Source organism: Syngnathus floridae, chromosome 5, assembly GCF_059516105.1.
Source record: "Syngnathus floridae isolate MCC-2025c chromosome 5, RoL_Sflo_1.0, whole genome shotgun sequence".
Classification (NCBI taxonomy): Eukaryota; Metazoa; Chordata; class Actinopteri; order Syngnathiformes; family Syngnathidae; genus Syngnathus; species Syngnathus floridae.
This window is the reverse complement of record NC_142417.1, coordinates 9,697,742-9,717,000: the sequence shown is the minus strand read 5'-3', so window position 1 is coordinate 9,717,000 and position 19,259 is coordinate 9,697,742. Positions and strand designations below refer to the sequence as shown.

The 19,259-nt window shown below is 43.9% G+C and overlaps 1 protein-coding gene across 1 annotated transcript in view; it reads left to right on the top strand.

The window, feature by feature from the left end:
- Positions 1-18,964, top strand: part of adgra2 (adhesion G protein-coupled receptor A2) — a 34,050-nt gene extending 15,086 nt beyond the window's left edge. The window contains exons 2-19 of the mRNA XM_088375910.1: positions 2,382-2,453; positions 11,003-11,074; positions 12,239-12,310; positions 12,401-12,472; positions 12,771-12,934; positions 13,007-13,220; positions 13,305-13,469; positions 13,547-13,745; positions 13,833-13,982; positions 14,186-14,347; positions 14,424-14,624; positions 14,739-14,928; positions 15,293-15,486; positions 15,556-15,683; positions 15,774-15,897; positions 15,984-16,132; positions 16,721-16,810; positions 16,965-18,964. Coding sequence (XP_088232036.1) covers positions 2,382-2,453; positions 11,003-11,074; positions 12,239-12,310; positions 12,401-12,472; positions 12,771-12,934; positions 13,007-13,220; positions 13,305-13,469; positions 13,547-13,745; positions 13,833-13,982; positions 14,186-14,347; positions 14,424-14,624; positions 14,739-14,928; positions 15,293-15,486; positions 15,556-15,683; positions 15,774-15,897; positions 15,984-16,132; positions 16,721-16,810; positions 16,965-18,369 — 3,823 coding nt within the window. The 3' untranslated portion in view covers positions 18,370-18,964. The remainder of the gene's footprint in view (positions 1-2,381; positions 2,454-11,002; positions 11,075-12,238; positions 12,311-12,400; positions 12,473-12,770; positions 12,935-13,006; positions 13,221-13,304; positions 13,470-13,546; positions 13,746-13,832; positions 13,983-14,185; positions 14,348-14,423; positions 14,625-14,738; positions 14,929-15,292; positions 15,487-15,555; positions 15,684-15,773; positions 15,898-15,983; positions 16,133-16,720; positions 16,811-16,964) is intronic.
- The last annotated feature ends 295 nt before the right edge of the window (positions 18,965-19,259 follow it).

The following is a 19,259-nucleotide window of genomic DNA, read 5'->3' as shown; positions in this document are numbered from 1 at the left end:
GTTAAGAAAAAGAAAAAAAAACTATCACTCTGTCAAGGTTGAATTGTTGACAAAAAGGAAAAAAAATCATTGAGTATATTTTTGTTAGGCAGTCACCGCATGTTGTGACAAGCAGTTACCCAGCAGACAGCATTATTATTAGGATTAATTCACTTTACGGCTAACTTCCAACCATCTTAAGGGCGGTCCAGACAAGTTGTGACTCAAACCGTGAACCACACCAAATGTAAGCACCATTTATGTTGGTTTTCCTTTCGTCCAAACCAGAGTTGTAAACACAACATTAGTGAACACAAATAAGACATTTAATATGAATTATCTCAGTGTGCATTACAAAATTAAAATGACAACATTTTAAAACATTTGTAAACAAAATGAAAACCAAAGAAATAAAAATAGCTTGCTAAACAGAACATACAGTGCAAGAACATGATTTTGGAGATCATAATTTTAACCTGTATTTAACCACATTTACACTTGGAGCTGACTTCATTTTTGCTGGCAATTTATTCCATTTGCCTGCAGCACAACACCTAAACGCTGCTTCACCATGTCTGCTTGAAACTCCGAACTCCATTATTTGACCCGAGGCTGCAGACCTCAGAGCCTTACTTGATTTATATTCAATCAGTGTTTCTCTATTGTATTCAGGACCCAAATCTTTACATATACACCAACAGCAGAACTTTAAAATCTACTCTACATCTGATTTGGAGCCAATGTAAAACATTTAAGACTGGAGAAAACACATCCCCCTGCCTATTTTTTTTCTTTGCTCCCATTCCCAATCGCACATAGACCAGCCAAGACTGAACAACATAAGTTGGAAAAAATGTTTTTGTGTTTGTTTTCATCTGAGTTTGTGTAGGCCACTTCCTGGTTCGTGGAAGATGTTATATATAGATGAATGGGACTGGACCATTTTAGAATCGGGGACGGCAGGAACAGAGTTTTGTCCTCTCGTGAGCAGGTGACTTCCAGGTTTACAGAGAATTGTTCTTGAAAATAATAGCGTGAGGTTCAGCTCATTGTAATTCCAGTTCTATCCGCCCAGTCATTTTCTAACGCCCATATGGGCACATATAGGCAAGCAACAATTCATGCTCATTTATTTGTTTGTTTGAATGTACAAACAATTAACAAAATATATTAGATGTTATGTGGGCAGAAGGCTGGAGAAATCAATGCATGCACTTGAAGAACATGCAACGTGCACACAGAAAGGCTGGAGCTGAGATTCAAACTGAATCTTACAATTTTAAGGCAGAAGTGCTAACAACTATAACACTGCGCTGCATGCCGAAGGTTCCAACGTGACACACACGTTAAAAGAGAGTACAAAAAGCGGCTTTATTCACATATTTCAAGCAAGTTCGTTTTCATCATGTGCTCCCCTTCCACATGTTTATTAGAAATAGTGACATTTCCACATTTGGTAGGATAATACTAGATGACAGTGACTTGAAGAAGGTGACGCAAGGGTCTCTAATTTTGTCCTGATCTTAAGTTTAGCGCAAAATGCAGTTTAACTGGGCATGAGGGTGGAGTTTCTCTCTTTTTGGCATTTTCATAGATGGGTGAGGTTTGAAATGGGCGTTAGCGCCGTTGTGGGCGTGAACACAACTAACTTGCTTCCTGTCCACTGGAAGTTGTTCATTCCCTTTAAATTTAATGCAAAAAAAGTGCATGGGCTCGCCATGCTGGAGATCAATGCATGCAGTTTGTTTATAAGAAATTGTCTTTCGTGTCTATGAAAGTGGAGTCTGAAATGTTGTCTTTTTCACCACTTAAGTATGGTCTACCTTAATGAAGCCAAAGCAAACATCCTGTTTATGGAGCCCTCCCACATTTCCTGCTCCTCTGCACTATAAGAAAGTCACGTAAGTCACATCGCTTGCCACTCGGACTTCACGCTCACATTGTGATGAGTGAAGAGCCTTGTTGACTCTGAATTTCCATTTCCCATGATCCCTTGTCTCGTATCTCAGTCTCACTTCCACTGTGTCTGTGTAGTGATAAGACGGGCAAGCAATGGAAAAGGCCTACTGAGCTGCCTTGCCATGCGCTTGATGCGGACACACTTGCTTTTGATGTACAAAATGCATGCAAAATGATGATCAAGATTAGCATACCGCTTATAATCTTGATGTTCTTTTCCATTTTTAATTGGAACCATCTAGTCTACTGTCTAGCCAGGAAAATTACGTGTGACTGTTGCAGCAAGTGCTCATGTAGTCATTTGGCTCTGGTCCTTGTTGTGTGCAACTCGATGAAAACCTAACTTCCTCCGCTTTGGCTAAAACAAATGTCAGCCGAATAAAATGTGTTTCAATGTATCCTCAAAGGAATATTTAACACGTTTTCTTTGTGTTTCTTTGCAGAATACTGAGCCACAACAAAATTAGGGTCCTGAACAATGGCTCCTTCTTTGGACTTAATGCCCTGGAGAAGCTGTGAGTAGCTCATCAATCTTTTTCAATAATCAGCCTGGCATGTGTATTGCGCGTGTAGTTCACCATATGTGTGAGCTGCTATTTCACTTTGGAGGCCCGTGGGGAGCAAATCAGACAGGATATGATGAGAACTGAGCAGCTCTTGTGTGCTTCCACTCAGTGGGCTCGAGTCCAGCAAGGAGGATGATCTTCTCCTCTGGCTGGATATGCATTTGTTCCACTGACAAGTTCTCATAGTTTCACCTTAGTCATTCTCAGTCAGGTAAATCCCTCATCATGGGAGGTTGTCAGCTTTACCTCGGTGAGCCATCGTTAGTTGCATCGTTAGTTCTTTCGATGAGCTGTTTGACGGGTGACAGGCATGTGGAATTAACAGTATGGAGATTTTATTAGTTTTTTTGATCTATGAGTGGGCTGACCTTATTGATTCGTTCTTAGTGGATCAAGGTATGGTGCGATTGTGTCATTGTGGCGTAGCTTGGTGCAGTCCTGCCATCCATTTTCTATAGCACTCATTAAGGTCACGTGTGAGGTCTAGCCTTTTCCATTTTGACGCTGGGCGTTTCCCAGACAGTTGCAAGTCACATAGTAAAGTTTCAGTATAATTTTGGTTACAGAATTGTATTTCTATAATAATGGAAAATTGCACACAGACATCAGTAAAATGCATTGCATTACTGTATCAATGTAAAACTGCTTCTCAATTATTTTCTGTTACGTCCCCACCTAGAAGCAGGAAAACATTTTGCGACCCCCCCCACCTCTCTGCCGCAAGTACAAATAGAATTGTTTGACGATATTATAAGTAAACGTCAGCATATCGTATTATCTTTTAAATTTTAAATTTCTTTAAATAATTGTATAAACAAATTCAAAACGTCACCACTAAACAATTTTTTGATGCACTATATTACCTTTTTTATATTACCTTTTTTGATTTAAGAAATATCATTAACCACGGATACATTGATAGATAAATCCTGATATAATATAGTATTTATCATCATCATCCATTAGTATAACAGCATAGGTTTTCATTCATTTCCTCATAAGCGCAAATGGAAATCCATAACAAAACCTTCAACAACCTCCAAGATTTATAAGTTAAAAAGAAAAATTATAATTTCTGTTCAAAAATAAAACTCCAAGTAACTTTAATACAGCATTGTAATGGTGCAATATTTTCCTCACATTTCAGTCATTTTTAAAAATGTGTTTATTGTGACATGCAGAAGAGTAAAAACCATATTAATTTGAAAACAACTATAGCCATTACATAATGTACTCAATCATAACTTTGAAAACTGCTGGATATTCCTACTCTGCTTATCTTCCATAAATGGTTGTACATTCTTTGTCTCTTAACGCCCCTTGTTGAGATAAATCCTTTTTCGGAATAAATCCAAAGTCGAAATCTGAGGTCTTGTAAGGTTCTGTGATAACTTTAGAGGCATATTTTTCCCAAATATGCTGGCCGGACTAAAAATGGTTCCACTGTATTATCAATTTATTTTCTCCTTTGAGGTGTGTGGGATCCCTTTTAACACCCCGCAGTAAATCATAAGTGAGTATTATTATCTTTGTACAGACATCGCTTAGAATCTTATTGGTCAGGTGTGCCTAATGTTTACAAGTAACATCTTGACATGTCTGGCTCTCTGTAGTTGGCTCTTCAAGAGTTTTTTTTCTTCAAATGACTGAAGATGCCAGTAAAGCCTTGAAGCACCCTAGTAGCTAACAACAAACACACTCAGTCTGCATACTGCACTGTCGTTTTGCAAACACACAATAGAGGAATATTAGTTCCACATGCCATGCAGATCTGCCACCCATATGAATATAGCAAAGGAACATTTTGACTGTAAAAGGAGCTGGATGTGCTTGTTTTTCTACGTGCGGACAAGGCTCCCCCGTAAGGCTGAAGGGTCGTTGGGTCGAGAAACCCGAGCTCAGACGCTCAGGCCGGTTTTGTATGTGCAGCAGTGGTAAAACTAGCAGGAGGCAACAGGGTGGAGTTTTTCTTGGAGACTGGAAGAGGTTGACAACACGTATGAGAGTTTCACATTTGTGGGTGTTCGTTGCAAGGAGAACACATACAAAATCAGGCAAGCCTCATTTCACTCCTCTGTTGGCTCTCTGACACACAACAGTGGAGGTCTGCTCACTCAGCCTTTAATTGAGCTGCACCGCTCATCATTGCAATGAAGCGCATGGGAAAATGGCTGTCTGACGGTAAAAATGTCACATTCAAATTCACCGTCGTAGCGATTTGTGGAGAGATGGAGCCGTGATACATTTTCCTTCCTGCAGCTTCAATTTCTGTTTGGACAAATGAACCTGCCATCGCCGCTGTCCTTGCCGTCTCATTGCTTCCAGTATGTCATTTCCATATTCTTGTCATTTGGAACAGTAGTGAACAGTTATTATGTGGTCAGTGGTGTAATCAAAGGGCAAGCTCACTAGGACTGAGCAAACAGAACAGGGAAATACACAACATCTCCTCCTCTACTAGAAAATAAACATTCAGTGGCCTGGGGCTGCATACACACGCACGCACAGACGTACACACACACACATACACGCTTAATTTAATTTAAAAGCATTTCAACATGTATTTTACTTATTATAGTCCCTCAAGTGGAAATCCAACTCTCACTTAGCTATATATATTTTTCCATGTTGCTCGCCACACAGAGAACCGATGACACTCCTGCAGCCACAGAGCTGAGTGATGTGGGGAGATGGAAGCACATGCTCAAGGGCACCTCGGTAGTAGTCAGGAAGCAGACCGAAGGTCAAATTGGGGCTTTAAAGATGAGCGAGTGCTGCCCCTTGCAGGAGTGCCGCGTGTACTCTGAGCAAGCTTGCACCCTCGGTTCTCTTCAGAGCTCTGGTAAAGACAACACTCACACCAGACGTATTCTTTGTGAAGGCAATCTGATCTGCTGCCGCTAGCAGGGCGATTAAATGAGTAGGTCAGCCCGCCCTCGCCCAAAAATCTACACAGTTAGCCCTTTCATTGGGACAAACCTCCTCAAAGCCGCGATTGCCTTCATAACTCGCCAAACCACCCAAGTGCAGTGGAGCAATTTAGGCTTGTTTGTTTTTTGCCTCCGAACTGTGTTTTTGTAGCTCTTTTAAATAGCCGTGGCGTCCAAAAGCTACATTTGGATCTCGGAATGCCTCATTTCTTTTCCAGTTTTGGGGTTGAATCATACCTGGCCTCTGTGGCAAAGCGCGCTAGTGTAGTGTGGCTTCTCACACAAACAAAAGTATGCATAGATGGCTACAATGTTGAGCTGGTAATGAAAGTAAACATAATAGTGGATGACCATATTTTGTTTGTTTGTCCATCTGTGTGTTAGAAAGTTATTTTTTTGGGGCATAATGGAAAATGCATGATAGCCAGGCTAAGCCATTTTCAATGCTGGAGGGAAAGGTTCCATGCAGACCCAAATGGAAACATGAGAAAATTCAAAATCATGGAGTCTGGTATAAGTGTTTGTTTGTCTTTGTACTTGTTGGTTATAAGGGTGTTTTTTTCATTCTTGGAGGATGATTTCACCAATTTTTCATTCTGGAAAACGGCGAATGGTTCCAAAGTGACTTCAGTGGAAACGAGGAACATAGAAGCTCTTCATGGCTTTCATGGCACTGTTAAAATGCCCAGATTACTTTTCACTTTGATACTTGGGAGGATGTTACAAATGCTACATTTACAGGAAAGTAACTCGTATTGATCTAAAGTTGACATGCTAATAGTACAGTACTGGCCATTTGGCCTTCACATGTACCTCCACGAACACCCTTTCCGATGGGAGCTAACAAGCCAGGACCTTTATGAGTTGTGGACAGATCCCAGCAGCCTGTCCAGTGCTGATTTGAAGTGAGGTAATGAGAATAATGAGCAAAAGCGGGCCGAGGCTGCCTGGCTCCTGTCCAACCGGGCCCCCACTGCACCATGGGACACGCAGGACAGGCAGGCAAGGCGCAAGGGGCCCTCATTACCGGGTCTGTTCACCCTTATGTGGGGAGGAGAGAGGGAGCGAGGAGTGAGAGCAGAGGGCATCCATGATGATGGATGAAGGAGCAGCAGGACGCTGCAGTGGACAGGTCTGAACGGCAGCAGTCAACTTGGTGACTCAGACGCTTGGCAACATTATATAGACTCCTCAAAAGTTTAAAATGAGCCTCACGGGCGAGAGCACATCATGCAACATTTAGCTTGCATGTCGGATTGGTTTGGTCCACATCCATGTTATATATACTCCAGGCGGCATTATCACATTATGTTTATTATTGATCAAAGTGAGCACACGTTGTGTCTTTTGCTAAATGGGAGACAGGCGACTCTTGAGCGTTTTGTGGTTAGGAAGTAGTCCAATTTAAACAGGCTAACCGACACAAGGGAGGGGTTGCCATGATGGCTATAGATGGTATGGTGGCCGGAGAGAACCAGCGAGGGAGCGAGAGAGGGCGAAGGCATGCCTCTGCAATTTGTCTTAAATAAATGTGGGGTTGTTTTTCCTGAGCAAGAAATTTCCACAGAGGCTCAGCGAGTGACGCTGATGAGTTGGAACAAAGAAGAGGTGGGCAGCACAATAAGAAAAAATAAATACAGAACGAAGACCCTCTTTCCAGACCCGTCTGGGTTCACACAGGAGCGGTACTCGAAAAGGACGTTAGATGCCATACACTAAAAAATGAAAGTTTACGTCTGCACATTTCCCTGCACCATCTTGCTTGGGTAACCTCGCCGCTTATCACGCAGGGGCAGAGCGGGTGAGGAAAGGGTTAAGCGTGCCGGAGAGAGGAAACAGAAAGGGGGGCGCTGCTTGACTTGATAGACTCCAGATGTGTCTTGCAGATAAACTGGAGGAGCGGGGTGTTTGTGTTACAAGCCGAGCTCTGGCATGGCTCTGGGGCTTTATTGAAACACATAGCGAGTCACCTCATAAGCCAATTACTAAATTGAATGCTTTATATGTCACTAAATCTATTTCACACACTTCCTGGGAAAGGTTGATATGGACAAATGCCCTTAAATCTTGTGCTCTCTCTGGACTCACAACTTTTGTTTTTGCTGAAACACTCTCCTTGCTCACATTTTCTATATGTTCCGCCATCACATCAGCCAGCCTAACATCCCTTCCAGGAGCAGAGAAATGTTACTGCTTGTTTGGTTTAGTGGATGCCATATTATAATGCTTTTGATATTTCTGGTCATCTCAAAGTATTTTGATCACTTGGTTTTGGATCACTTAAGTTTTGTGGTGCATTTTTCCAGAATATGTTCCATGATTAAATTGTACTTTACTTTGGGGCATTGGGCTCTGCAGGCTCCACTGTAGGTATCAAGTCTACTTATTGCTGAAGATTTAACCACAAAAATGAGGCGCCTTCTTCATTGGCCTTTTACAGTCCAAGCTATTGTTCCTGCTCTGTTCCCAGTGCATTAAATGTTTTATCACTGACATAACATCATTAATGGCAGACACCGTGCTTGCTAGTTGTGCCGTGAAGCCAACACAAGCGTTAAAGCAGTAATGGTCTGCTTCTTGGGTCCTTCCAAATGCCAAAAAATGAAGTCAACAAGTTGAAGATTATAAAGTTTTTCTTGGCAGGATAGCATCACACTCCTGTTGCTGCAGACTATAACACATTTAATCAACTCGAGAAATGTTGCACAATTATTCCTGTGCACCCATCCGCCCCCCCCTTGATGTCTCAATTATCGCTCCAATCATTTTAAGTATATCACTAAAATGGAATATAGGATATTATTACATAATGAGCAACAACTTTCACAATAGCTTATCTTTGTTTCACCAACTTATGCTTGACTATTCACAAAGCAGTCAGTTTCCAGACGTAGGTTGATTAGGTGCCCAATCTTAAGGGAACAGAGAATAGAAAGAAAATAATCAGGGCAATGGGTAACAAAGCAGGAAATTAGTAGAAAAACAAGACCTCTGCAGATCCTGGTTTCCTGTTTTAGGGGAAAGGCAGGAGTGTGTTTGGGGGGTGCGGCACAGAGACCCCATTGTGAATAAGTGTGTTAAGGAGTAACGAGGTGGGGGCTACACAGGGACAATTTTGCTCAGCGCTCAATGCCCCAAACCACCTGCCCCTCCCTGAAGGGGAAAAACTAGCTTGTGAAAAAAAAGGAGAAAAAGGAAACTGTAAAAATAAACGAGTGAGGGGCTTTGCTAAGACGGCAACCAGACGGGAAATGACACGTGCAACAAAAATGGTTTCTCTGACCTTTGTCAGGAAACAAGGAACCAGTAAATGCTTGTTTTCGCATTTTCAAAATGTACTTTTAACCCGTAGATACATTTAAAACAGGAGATAACTAGAATTACAGTGAAAAAATTTGCCTGAGGACTGCGATGGCTTTCCATATGAAAATTACAGGAACAGGAAATTCCTGATTCCAGTCTAGCGATAATGAGCGGCCATTCCCCGGCCTCGGTCATTTTTCCAGCTCCCTCCGGGGCCGGGCCCTAAACAATGTCAACGGAGCACTCACGTCTCTGACACGGTTCTCCTTAGAATGGAACTCTATACTATTATACATCTTCATTAGCATTTGGCTCCAAGCACGTTCCTCTTCTTGCTCTTTTCCAGCCAAAGAAAATTTCATTCTTAATGGCAGCCTGTCAGATGTTCGGCCCATACAGTACAGTATCAGATAAGAGGCCTCATTGGAAGGAAGGAAGCAGATATAGCAACATATTGCTACAACCGCAACACTTTTTTCATATGTCATATTCTTGCTCAGCATGCATGAAGCTTTGAAGTGTATTTGGGTCTGATACTATCCTTACCTGCTGACAGCTGTTGTCAGACGTAAAGAGTCAAGGCTACTGAGTTGTGAAGTTCTTGTCAAGGTCTGCTCAAAAGGGCACCTCGCGAGTCATCACTTAAATATCGACCTTCTCGTTTGTGAGCAGCTCGTGAAGAGATTTTAAGGAAACGCAAGGATGTGCAACTATTAACATTTAAATTCTATGTCTTCATAATTTGGAAGAAGTATGATTATAAATTCAATGGTTTATTATTTAATTTTGGACTATGCTGATTATAATTGCACCCTTTAGCTGAAGAAGGAGCTGGAACGTTGGTGGCATTAAATTGTTCAAAACCTCCAGCATACATACAAAGTACTAGATTCTTGAGATTTTGAGAATTCCTTGCTGACAAATTTGTGGTAACAGTTTGGACCTGGCCCCTTCCTCTTCTAGCATGACTGTGCACCAGTGCACAAAGTCCTGACCTCAATCCGATAGAACGCCTTTAGTGTGAATTAGAGCGGAGACAGTGCCGGGCCTTCTGGTCCAACATTTGTGTGTGACCTCACAAATGCGCTTCAGGAAGAATGAGGAACATTTCCCATAAACAAACTCCAAAGCCTAGTAGACAGCCTTCCCAGAAGAGTTGAAGCTGTTAAAGAGCAAAAGCTTTTCGTATTATATACAGTGATCGGAAAATGAAGCTTCAAATTTGCCTCCTGAACCAGTTCCTGACTCCTCCAGATGGCACTGTGCCAAGACAGCGTACTTTCAGTCTAATGTTGTCGAGAGTAGTTAAAAAATACAATAACTGGTTCATGAAGCATAATTGATGTTTCATTTCTTCATCACAAGCAATATAGTGCATATACTGTACATACTTTGCGTAAGGTAGCCATTGCTGGCATCAATAATCTAGAAAAGTTCCCATCCCAGATGTACCACACCTTTTTTGTGGAATCTGTTTTCTGAAACCACAGCTTGATCAAAATACTCTAGCTCTGACGTTATGCAAGGCGTGAGGCAGCACTGTAGAGAACTGAGAGGAAAGACAGATTTTGTCACAGCGATTCCCCTGATGACGTGCCTACTGCAGTAGCATCCTTTATAAAATTGGAAGAGATAAAGGCCACATCCTGTATAGGCTGGTGTTAATGCTCGTGCGCGGAAATCCGCGTGATGAAAGTGTGATGTAAATGGACATTTTTCATGTTGAACGAGGGCGGAGATTCCAACTTGCATCGACCGTGTCCTGCAGATAGCCATCAGTCTCCTGACCTGCTTGGACCTCACTATTCCCTCCAGAGCAGTTAAAAAAAAAAAACTTGGATGTGAAATCAAACACAGGACAAAGTTGATTGGACGCAAGGGAGTTTTGCTAAATCCTTTAGCACATGGGTGTGGATGTGGAATGGGAAGCGGGTGGAGAAGAGAGCGGTGGGCAGAATAAAATTAGATCTTCAAAGGCAGCTGAAAGAATTAATATTCATGGTGTCGCTCGGAGAAAATCACGGGATGAATTCTTTCAGAAAAAGAGAAGACTTATCTGGTCTTTTTAGGGGCATGTTTCTTTTCAAGCCCAGGTGGCTGCTGGGATAAGATTTCCAGTATCCTGCTGTGTCCTGCTTGAAGAACCAAGCTAGGCCATGAGAATCCCTTTCTCGCAGTTGCCTTGTTTTTCATAAAGCGTTCCTGAAGACGTGTCAACATTGCCCCTGTGTGTATTATATCATTTCATATTTTCTCTCTCCACAGGGATCTCAAGCACAACTTAATCAGCACCATCATGCCTGGAGCCTTCCAAGGTCTTTCAGAGCTTCGGAAACTGTAAGTGGATGTGGTTCACCTTCCAGTTCACAGCGGCATGTGCAGTAAGAAGAAATTTGCAAATGTTAAAAGACAAGTTATGAGTTTAGAATCATCAATCTTTTTGAAATAGTACAGGTTTGGTCTGGCAGTTTATGGCAGACGTGAGGCTCTCGCAAAATACACAATGGCAGCAGCTCAATGGTCAGCTGCTCGAATGACTCACACGCAATAACGCACTCAAGATATTTATTTTATATGTAATTAGAAATAGATGAGATCACGCCATTCGCATTCTGGGATGGAGGATACGGTTCCATCATGTCTCAAACTTAGCGGCAGGGTTTGCATCTGGCACCTGGACTCACTTTACTTAATCCAACAAGTAATATATGACAAAAATATTTTATTCAAATACATCATGCTAATGAGAAATATTAAATTATACTGAAATCAGAGGACAGAACAATGCTGATGTTATTTGGCAACTAAAGCAAATTTATTTGGCAAAAGAAACAGTTCCCATTGTCACGTCGAACAGTTTAAATATCTGTCAGCATTATAGAATCTTGAAAGCAGATTTGATTGACATGGACATACAGCCAGCCTGAAATCTGTTTGGGCAAAAAAAATATATACTATATCGCATCCACAATTTCAAAACTCATCTTCAAGCTGCACACCGCACAGCAAGTCGGTTGGGTTGACTGGTTAATTGAGATGCTGGTTGGAGCTGCTGTCATCTGTGCCGCCCCGCGTGACTCGCCTTCCCTCAGCCCCATGCTTGTGTTTTCCCTGCAAGGTCTGGGGCTTCTCAAAACAAACAGGGCGAGATAAACACATGCTTTGGACAGTACTCTGCTGGGTAGTGTCAGAGGAGCACCAGAGCACATCTCTCTGGCTGTGGCAATACATCACACTCAGGCCAGGGGCCCTGCTTTTGCCGATAAACATTTACTGGTGTTCCATGGAACCATGGAGTAAAGATAAGTGAGGTGAAGACAACAGACACTCATCTAACTTTGCAGGCCTTCATGTGGTACAAAACGATGGGAAGTCATATGTTAATGATGGAGTTCAGTCTGATGTCACAGAAATATAACGTGATGGGAGTCATGATATCATCGGTTGCTGGGACACATCAAATGTAACCAAATGCATTTCTTGGTCTTTTCCTTCCGTCAGTGATCTGTCCAACAACCGCATTGGCTGCCTGACTTCAGACATGTTCCAAGGGCTGACTAATCTCACTAAATTGTAAGAGGAAATTAAAATGATGTACTTGCATTTTCTGTGTGTTGGGAAGACTACCAACATATCTTGTTGATCCAATTTGTGCTTGCTTAGGAACTTATCAGGAAACATCATATCAACCTTGGAACCAGGCGTGTTTCAGGAGCTACCATCCCTCAAGCTTGTGTGAGTCTCTTTTGTCAATATCCAATAGCCATATTAATCGTAAACTTACTGTGGACACATGTTGATCAGGAATTGCGATTATCTCAAAAATAGTTGCTGTCTCCAAGCCGAAATTCCAAAGAATTAAATTGCGGAGGGTCTTTGGTGAAGACATCACACAATATCATCATATCATATTATCCATTTCCACCCGAGCCTTGAGTCTTAAATTAACCAAACGTGCACGTTTTGGGAATGTGGCATGACTACGAAGTCTTGTCCCAGCAACGCACATCATGACGGTGAGTTTTGTCACCAGGAACTTCAACTCAGAGTACTTGTCATGTGACTGCGGGCTGCACTGGATCCCCGGTTTCTTTCGCAGCAGCTCAGCTCGACTGGGGGATGAAACCCTGTGCGCTTACCCGAGAAGCCTAAGGGGAAAACCACTACGAGGACTCCGGGAAAGCCAGTTGAACTGTGGTGAGGATCTGCTCAGTCGGGTAGCACCGTGTTCTGTGTCAATCTGAATTGTTGTCCTCTCCGTCGTGCCAGATGGCCCTCTGGACCTGCACACCCTGACGCTGCTGCCCTCTCAACGGCAGGTGGTCTTCAAAGGGGATCGGCTGCCGTTCCACTGTACCACCGCCCTGGTGGATAAAGTCACTGCTTTGCACTGGCATCACAATGGTCAGCTGGTAACCTCTGACCCAGAGAAGGGTGTCCAGTTGGAGAGCAATGTAGTGCATGACTGCACCTTCATTACCAGGTGAAGAGACTGCTTCAGGTGCTTTCAGGTCCAAATGTTTTTCATGACAATGTTCACAAAGTTTCTCCTTTGCTTAATATCCAGTGAACTTATTCTTTTCGACGTACACGTGGAGGCCAGTGGAGAGTGGGAGTGTGTGGTTACAACCGGGAGGGGAAACACATCTCGCTCTGTTGAAATAGTGGTCCTCGAGAACAGTGCCTCTTTCTGCCCAGAGGATAAAGTTGTTAACAACCGTGGCGAGTTCAGGTAAGTTACAGTTGCATGTATTAACGCTGACTCTTTAAATGAGCATTGTTCACTTTCTGCTCTGGTGGGAACTCCAGGTGGCCTAGAACTCTGGCAGGCATCACCTCTCATCAGTACTGCCTGCAGCTGCGTTACCCGTCCCTGTCTGTAGAGAGCGACGCGGAGCAGAAGAAGGCCTCCCGCCTATGTGACCGCTTTGGGAAGTGGCAGGAGGGCAACTACACAAACTGTCACTACACAAATGGCATCACTCGTGTCCTGCATACCTTCATCCTGGTCAGTGATGCTGCCATATGTGCTGAATGTGTTCTGAATGTTAAACAATGCCAACTAAAATGTGTTTTCCAAACACTCGGCTCGCAGAGGCCCATCAATACATCAAATGCTGTTACTTTGGCCCACCAAGTGCGCAAATACACTCTGGAGGCTGCGGGCTTTACCGACTCAGTGGATGTGCTCTACGTTGCACAGATGATGGAAAAGTTTATGGAATATGTCAAACAGCTGGAAGAGGTTTGAAATTTTATTACAAATGTCAAATGCATGTACAGGGCTTTTTATGTTATTTTAAATCTGCCTTTACAAAGATGGTGGGTGTTATGACTAACTGTCAAATTGAATTTCATTCCTGTATTTAAAGCTAATTTCTCTGCAGCACATAACTGAATTGCCAAAGAGTACGCATATAATGTGTGCTGTGTCTGTATTTGCCCCAGTTGCCAGGGGTCTTGGTCGAGATGGGCAGTAACCTGATGCAGGTGGATGACCAGATCCTTGCTCTGGCTCAGCGAGAGAAGCGAGCCTGCAGCTCCATAGTTGGCTCTCTGGAGTCTCTGGCCTGGCCTCAGCTGCACAGCCATGCTCAGGACTTTAACATGGTAGGATCTCTCATCTCATCAAGGCTTGTTTAACAGACTAGAACCCGTTTCAGACAACAGACAATGATTTGTACAGGTTTCAAGGAACATTGTTATGGAAGCCTATTTAATTCGACCAGCCCACTTCACTGGCATAACCTGCACTGCTTATGAGCGCCGTGAGCTCCCAACAGCCACTGTGGGGATGGAAATGCCGGAGTTCACACATGAACAACAACTGCGTTTTCGCTGTAGCACAGGTTCCCATAATACATCTCTGAACCATTTTCCCCTAAAGGTGAGCTTTGAGTATTATCTGTGTGTATTTGCTCTATTCAAATGGATGATTAAACCATCTGTTTGTGTGTTTGTTTCAACATGTAACGCTTGTTTTTTTCCCCCCTTTCTGTAGAATTCAGTAGCCGTGGCCTCCGTGACACTCCCTGGAACATTGTTTCCTTCTGATGCGCCTCCAGACTGCAAGCTGCAGTTTGTGGCCTTTCGAACTGGAAGCTTTTTCCCTCTCTCTGGGAATTCAAGCAATAGTGCAGGACACTCCCGAAGGCGCACTGTCAACACTCCGGTTATCTATGTGGGCCTGGGTAAGGAAGAATGAACACCCCCGCTCCCCTAATTTCAACACCCAAATGTACTTAAATACACAAGTCAACATAAATTTCATGTTCCCTAGTGTGGCTGCTGTCCTTACTTTTTCGGCCTTATAAAATTCCAAGACCTCAATAAATGAAATTTGATGTCAATCAAAATCTAAACTGCTGTTGTCTTGTCAAGTAAAGTCTTAATCCTAAAAAAACTAAATTTGCACAGTAATGAAGTACAATATAGCTCATTTCTTCCCGCCACTTTGTATGACTGACTCATAATGTGACTTTGTATTCATTGAAAATGTCAATGTGACACCACCAGTAATGACTCAGCCATTGGGTTCCCTCCTATGTGATACAGATGGCTGCAGCATGTGGAACCACTCCGAGCCTGTCTGGGTGTCACTCCGCCACTTGTCCCCCGGAAATGATGCTGTGGCGGCCCAGTGGAGAACACCTGGAGGTTGGAGCCCAGAGGGTTGCCAGCTCGTCCACAGTGACAGCAGAACCTCCACAATGCGCTGTTCTCTACTTGGCAACTATGCTGTGTTGCAGGTAGGACCATGCATTTTGAGCCTGCCCATGCTAAAGGAGACCATCATTTGACTGTTATTTGCTATCCAGGAGGTGCCAGACTTCCCCAACTCATCAGCCATCTCTGTGAGAGTGCTCCACCCTGTGGTGTATGCCTGCACTGCACTGCTGCTCCTTTGCCTCTTCACCATCATCATCACTCACATACTACACCACAGGTATCATTGAGTGCTACCTTAAACGTTTGGGAACATGAGTGGATTAATAGGCGATTTCAAATGTGTCTGTTTTATCTTGTTTTTTATTAGTTCCATTCATATTTCAAGAAAAAGCTGGCACACATTACTCAATACTTGCTTTCACATCGCCATGACAACAGCCATCTACGTAGGAGGCATAAGCCTGACCAGTTACCCAATTGTTTGTCAAGCAGTAAGTAATTTTGCAATACAATTTTCAAGTACCATACTTGTCAGTAATGTACAGTATAGGCCTGATGTGTGCGTATTATGCAACAGGTGGGCATCGCCCTGCACTACTCCTCACTGTCAACCCTGCTGTGGATCGGTGTTAGTGCCCGGGTCATCTATAAAGAAGCTATGTGGAGAATGCCGCTGCCGACAGAAGGGGATTCCTCTCTTCCGCCAACTCAGCGACCTATGCTCAGGTCAGAGCAAGAACTCACCTTCACCTCCTTATGTTCCATAAGATTGTTGTTAGGTGTCAATACGGTTTATGTTTTAGAGCGATGCAGATGTTCTTGTGCCCGACCACCCTGTCTTAAAGGCGTTATTGTGCCTGACAACCAAAGTCCCTTTGTTTTGGTTTTTATGAAACCTTGGAGGCATTCTGTAAGACACAAAAAGCAGCAAGGCAAGAAGTAGAGGAGATGAATGCATGAATCCAGCATAACAGGGCAGAGAGGGGTCGCTGTAAATCTGGATGGAGATTCGGGGGGGCACTGTCTTCCCAAATAATCCCTTGTGTTTCTCCTCTCCTTGGCCTCCTCTTGCCCCTGTGATCCCACAGCAAAGATCAGACGCCATGCTGCTCCTCCAGACCCTCTTTGTTGCCCACTCAGATATATTGCACCATTCCGCAATAAATTGCTGCCTCACTGACCTCCTTCCACTCAGAAAATAAAGGATCACACAGCTCTATTCATATTACAGCCGGGGACATTTATGACATACTTGCATACATTACAAATGTCACAGGCAAAGGTCAAACAGATGTGTTTTAACTTTCATTTAAGGTTCTATTTGATAGCTGGTGGAGTTCCTCTCATCATCTGTGGGATCACCGCGGCTGTCAATGTCAGCAACTATGGAGACAACAGCCCTTAGTGAGTACCGGACGTCTTCATCCTTGAGTCTACCCCTTGACTTTATGTTGTTATGCCGAGCGGCAAAGTGAATTATTCAGCGTGATTGGGCCAATTTACAATGACGTCCTTGTTGTGCATTGACCCTTCACGTAGCCTTTACTGCCTCTTGCAGCTGCTGGCTGGTGTGGCGCCCCAGCCTGGGGGCTTTCTTTGTCCCAGCGGGCCTAGTGTTGTCAGTGACCTGGATCTACTTCCTGTGCACTGTGTTCTGCCTGAGGCATCGTACGGCCAAAGAATGCACAGGAACCACACCGTCTTCTCCCATGACTGAGAGCCAGCCTGCACTGGCGGCAAGCGTCAGTCTCCTGTCTACAGACTCTGTTGTGGGCCCAATAAATTCCAGTGTGGCTACAGAGGACCAGTACTCGCTAAAGACACAGTTTTTAATTTTGGTGGCCACCCACTTCCTATTCGTGGTGTTGTGGTGTTGCGGTGCCATGGCAGTGTTCCTGACTGGGCACGCTAGCTTGTTGTTTAGTTCTCTTTATGGAATGGTGGCCATAGCCCTTGGGGTGTTCTTGGTGGTGCACCACTGCTTCCGACGAGTGGACGTACAGGCCTCGTGGCTGCCGTGCTGCCCGGGTCACAGCAGCACCCATCCCGCATCCACCTACACAACAGGAAGTGGCGTACAAACCTCTGAGCAGGGTTCACAACTTTACATCAACTGCCATCAACCCGGTGGCTCGCATAATTCTTCATCGACTCGCTCATCGTCCACACCGAGTGGCATCAGCAGTGTCGGCCCCGGGCCCTGTAAACTCACCAACCTACTGCAGGTGACACAAGACACTACGAGCAACACGTCGCGGGCTGCTGCTGGGATCACCGCCGGCACCAGTACTGACAATGTCAGCAAGCCGTCAAACAATATTTTTCCCAGCGTTAACGCTTCCGTGCCAGTGCATCCTCAGAGAAGGAAAGTGAATAGCAGGACTAAAGGCAGTAGCCAGTATCCCCATCGCGGTGATGGCAGAGGTCACTATCGTCTCAAAGCTTTAAGGACAGCGGGAGGCGGGGGCAGCCTCGGCGCTTTGGGTCCCACGAGCTTGGAGCGCCTCAGCTCATCACACGCCGTCCATAAGCAAGCCACCAGTGAGAATGGGAGCATCCATCACAGCCTCCCAGAGAGCCACGCAGGCCCTCTGACAAATGGAAAGCGTGTGGGTCAGTCAGTGGCCACCAGCCCTTCAGAAGGCAGCGACGGGGGGAGCAGCGGCAGTCGCAAACCCTACCCTCTTCTCCCTTCCGTGGCCAGCAGGGTGGCTATGAACGGCGCGCACCGACGCTGCATCAGCCGAGACAATTTGAAACTCGCGGCTGCTGCAGAGCGAGAGGTCAAGCGCTGTTCTTACCCTCTAAACAGCATCACAACAACTGTGCCGGGAGCTGCGGCCCCAAACGGCACCCTGAAGAACTCCATTCGGGAGCTGGACCACGACATGAGCAGCACCGATCACTCCCAAAGTTCTGTGGGTGTGAAGAGCAGTTTGTGGAAGAGCGAAACCACTGTGTAATTTGGATTTATGCATGAACGGCAGTGTTATCTTTACATCTTTTTAAATGAAGAGACTATGTTGTAAATGGCTTTTGATTGATTATTGTTATATAATTTAAGATTTTTTAAAAAGGGATCCAAGACCCCAAACTGATACTTTTGTTTCAGAGGCTAATAATTCAGTGTAAAATAGTCCCGATTTTTAGACCAGTATAAAACGTTGTTTGTTTTATTCAACTGACAATATTGCAATATTGTGCATATATTGGTTAATGAGGATTTATGACTTAAATTTAATGAGAGATTTATTGTTTTACCTTTGATTATCTATGCATTTCAGAAGACTGTTCATTTTAACAGTACACAGCTTTATGCAATTCCTTTCACGGTCATGTTTGCTTTAAGTATTTTTTGCAAATGCGTGCGCAAGTATGTGTGTGTGTGTGTGTGTGTGTGTGTGTGTGTGTGTGTGTGTGTGTGTGTGTGTGTGTGTGTGTGTGTGTGTGTGTGTGTGTGTGTGTGTGTGTGCGTGCGCATGGGCGTGTGGCTGTACATAATCCAGTGTCAATTAAAAGATGGTGAGGTATTTGAATACAAATTGAAATTTTTTTTCATCATGCATTCCACTGAGCACTCCTTGTAATAAAATGCAATTATGTAGCCATGTATAACCCATTCCTGCAGCATTTAGCCTTCAAATGTAAGTAGACCACTGTAAATCATTACTTTTTATCGTTTACATTTTATACAGCAAAGGAAGTTGGATTACAGGAAATTGGGCTTCCGTTGCAAAATTTATCGTCACTCCCTTTTATCATAGTTTTAAGGAAGTCTGTGTGAAATCCAGAGATCCACCATGTCACAACACCCTAATATGGACACACATCTCGTACCGCATTTTCATTTTCA